Source organism: Convolutriloba macropyga, chromosome 4 (assembly GCF_964194025.1).
Source record: "Convolutriloba macropyga chromosome 4, txConMacr16.3, whole genome shotgun sequence".
Taxonomy (NCBI): Eukaryota; Metazoa; Xenacoelomorpha; order Acoela; family Convolutidae; genus Convolutriloba; species Convolutriloba macropyga.
Window position 1 is genome coordinate 80,995,809 of NC_134471.1, and position 3,785 is coordinate 80,999,593.

The following is a 3,785-nucleotide window of genomic DNA, read 5'->3' on the forward strand; positions in this document are numbered from 1 at the left end:
TTCACTGGTTGAATCTATTTGGTGGCATATATGGTGTACGTCCCAGCGCCACAAAAACTGATTTTTTTTTCGAAAAATCCCTCGCTCAAAAAAGGCTCTGTATATCAATGTGGGCTGCCGATTTTGTGGGACTGCCTTTGATAAGTAGGAATAAAGTAGTAATAAGTGCTAGTAAGAGTAATAAAGCTTTAATAATCACTTTTATGCTCAAAAACGCGCATTAGATTAGGATTAATTGCGGATTATAGCGCGAAATCGAGTTAAGTTGCGTACGAAAAAGCGATACATAAATGGAGCAGAGTCGTGAATCAAACTGCGCAAAAAATAGGATACATAGCTTGTACTTTTATTTCGCGGCTATAATTTGGACACTCTTGCGAACACGGGTTGCGCAATTCCATTCAATTTTGCTTGTTTTTGATAAGGTAGCTATTTTCCGCAATTTTGTTGCGTTTTCAATGTGTTAACTTAGGAAAAACGAACACGAGATACAAAGATTGTGCATATATTTGCCCGTGACAATTTGAGTATACCTCTGCGGCGTAATGAATGTTGGTCCATAACTAACCCACTGCGGCTATTGGTTATTCAAACATCACTTTGGAAAACTTAAGATTGAAAAAGACAGAACAGAAATTGGATTGCACAGATTTACATTTTCATGTAGAAGTCATAACAAAAACAGTAGAAATGTTTGACAAGCTTTAAAACATTTTAATGCACCCAATGAAAGCAATAGATATGTTTTCAGCTCAAATTAACAAAATGTTTAAATTATCGATTATAACCAGACCAGCCTGGATTTTTTCTCAGCAATTTTAACTAGAGGTTAATAGTTAACTTTAAAGAAGTCTATTATGCACAAGACGGCTGCCTTCAATTCAAAGATTAATTTATTTTAGCCTCAGAAACAAGACCTACAAGATGGGAGTTATAGGTATAAGTCAAAGGCTAAGAGCAATTATGCGCTATATAGTCAAGGGAAATGATAGTTTTTTTATGAGAGGTTGTTGGGCCAACCTTACCAAGCTTTTTTTGGTTTCTGTTAATCGCAAAGCATTGTGGTCAACCAACAAAAGCGTTGAAAACAAAACAAAATTTTGGTTTACAATAATTGACTTTGATTGACTACAAGATTTTGCAAGTTATGATCAAGAATTTTCCATATTCATTTGATTTAACCCAAAAATGTTAGAACTTGGATCCACAAATAGACGAAATGTGTTAAGGTAGCCATGGATGAAACAAGTTAGTCCATAACTATCCCATTTGAGATACCTTGGGTGATTGAAGAAAAATTGGAATTGAATTGACCAGAAAAAATCTAACAGGTTTTAAAATGGTCTAATTGCGCAGATTTCATCAATTGAAAAATCTTACTAACTCTCATTTTTGATAAAAAATTGTGTATTTCAAATTTTGCACAGATACCAAAACAGTCCATCAACAAAAACAAACGATCTCAGTTAAAATTGAAGATCAATCACAATGTTAGGTTTTGTATTATATTCATATTAATCCCAGTTTTCATGAGTTTTCCAGAGACTTACTTTGACACTTTCTATATGAAAAATGGGAAAAATAATCTCTACTATTTTATAGAAATATTCCTTTGTATTTCTTTTTTAAAACTTAGACAATAACTAAAGAACTGTAGTTTTGTGTTTCCAGGTGACTTCTAGGTGATGTATTACAGATAAAATCTGTTCTTTATAACCGCAATTATGATTACCTGCATGTTTTGCAGGCAAATACACTTATAAATTTTTGTTCCAAGAACTCCTGACATCTTTTTTCTCGCGTTTTCAGTTGATGAAAGGCAATCATGACGTGCTTTTAGTCACTCATTCCGCATATCAACCATTTTGCAAGGAATGTATTGGTCTATCGTGTATTGCTTAAAATAAGCGACGAACTTTCATCCCTGAAACTTGATGTTACTTCTGTTAATTTTGCCGTTACTCTCGTTCTTATAAGAAAACGTCATTATAATTAAATTAGATGAAAAGAATTCGACAATCTAAAAAATCAGAAACGGAAAATTTTTTTCAATGTACACACTAAATAAAGTTCAGGTAAATTTACCTGAAAAAATACCTTAACTTACCTGAAACGTTCAGGTAGTTTTGCCTTACCTGAACTTACCTTAATTTACCTCAACTTTAACTGAAAATTACCTGAAAAATCAAGGGGGCACCACCTGAACTTTTACCTGAACATACCTTAAATTTACCTGAAAACACACCTGAACAGTTAAGGTAAAATTACCTAAACTTACCTGAAAAACGCGCAAAAATTACCTTAAAATTTAAGGTAAAAATACCTGAATAAATAACTGAAATTTACCTTAAAAATACTTTAATTTTAATCTGAACTTTTAATGTAAATTATATTAGTTAAGGTAAATTTACCTTAAAAATTAAGGTAAAAAATTAAGGTGTTTTTAGGGTAAGTTAAGGTATGTTCAGGTAAAAGTTCAGGTGGTGCCCCCTTAATTTTTCAGGTAAATTTCAGGTAAAAACTAACGAATTTAAGGTAAAATTAAGATGCGTTAAGGTGTGTTAAGGTAAAGTTCAGGCAAGGCAAAACTACCTGAACCGGTTCAGGCAAAAAAATTTCAGGTAAAATTACCTGAAAAATTAAGGTAAATTATATGTACACAGTCGAATGGGGAAAAAGTCTTAGCTTGTTCATGAGGATCATATGTCGATACCGCTTCTATTTTAGTGTAATCCAGTTTTACAGAGATTTATTTTATGCAGGAATAATAGTTTTTGAATTAATATATAAGGAAGAGTGATTGGATTCAAGTTAAAACACTTTAAAACCACTTTTAAACTTTCTCTAAACCGCTTTTCTGAAACCAGTTTTTTCGGTACAACTCGGAATCGATTTGTGAGCAGCCAATACACCAACCGAGGCGCGTAAAAAATGAAAATACCAATTTTTGCAAAATTGGTGCGTTACTGCCTTTTTGAATTTTTTTGAGCACTCACTGAAAGTATTTTTGGTGTTTGATGTAGTGTAGGTCGACAAATATTAGTTCAAATTGCTTCATATAAGGATCATTGTAAAGCTCTTGTAATAAACTTCAACATTTCGTTTGATAATTTTACTAAAAATAAACAATTATGTATTGCAGAAAGTTATTTAAAAAGTTAAGGTAAGTTAAGTTAATTTTCTCGTAACACAGTTCAGGTAATTTTTTACCTTAACTCAAGTTAAGGTAAAGTTAAGGTAAATTTTACTTTAATTTTACCTTAACAGAGGTTTACCTTAACTGCGTTAAGGTAAATTTACCTGAACATTCTTTAGTGTGTATGTATTTTCTGTCCTAATCATAGCCCTTTCATATCGATTGGAAGACTGGTTAGTTTGCTCGTCTGTGTCAAATTTTTTACTCAGTTATTGCAGATTTGCTTAACAAAAGCAGAAAAAAACTGCGCAGACGGTGAGTCCGCATTACAGAATATCATTACAGCCGGCTCAAATTATGAAAAGCGCGGTATTTTGTCTTTGTATGTACCTCAAAGAAACTTTACCGTTTGAAGTTACCACCGATTTTAATGCTAGTTGCTCAACTATCAACTCAAATTAACTGCGCTCAATTATTTTTATTTGTGTCTGCTTGAATGCTTGATCTCATGAAGCGGAAGGCGTTCTCGGCGTAAGTTTATGCGAGAAAAGCGAGAGAGAGAGAGAGAGAGAGAGAGAGAGAGAAAGAGAGAGAGAGAGAGAGAGAGAGAGAGAGAGAGAGAGAGAGATGGTGTGCATATAGAGGTTTG

The 3,785-nt window shown here is 33.1% G+C and overlaps 1 protein-coding gene across 1 annotated transcript in view; it reads left to right on the top strand.

The window, feature by feature from the left end:
- Positions 1–1,235: 1,235 nt before the first annotated feature.
- Positions 1,236–3,785, top strand: part of LOC142338185 (uncharacterized) — a 13,012-nt gene continuing 10,462 nt past the window's right edge. The window contains exon 1 of the mRNA XM_075387823.1: positions 1,236–1,248. Coding sequence (XP_075243938.1) covers positions 1,236–1,248 — 13 coding nt within the window. The remainder of the gene's footprint in view (positions 1,249–3,785) is intronic.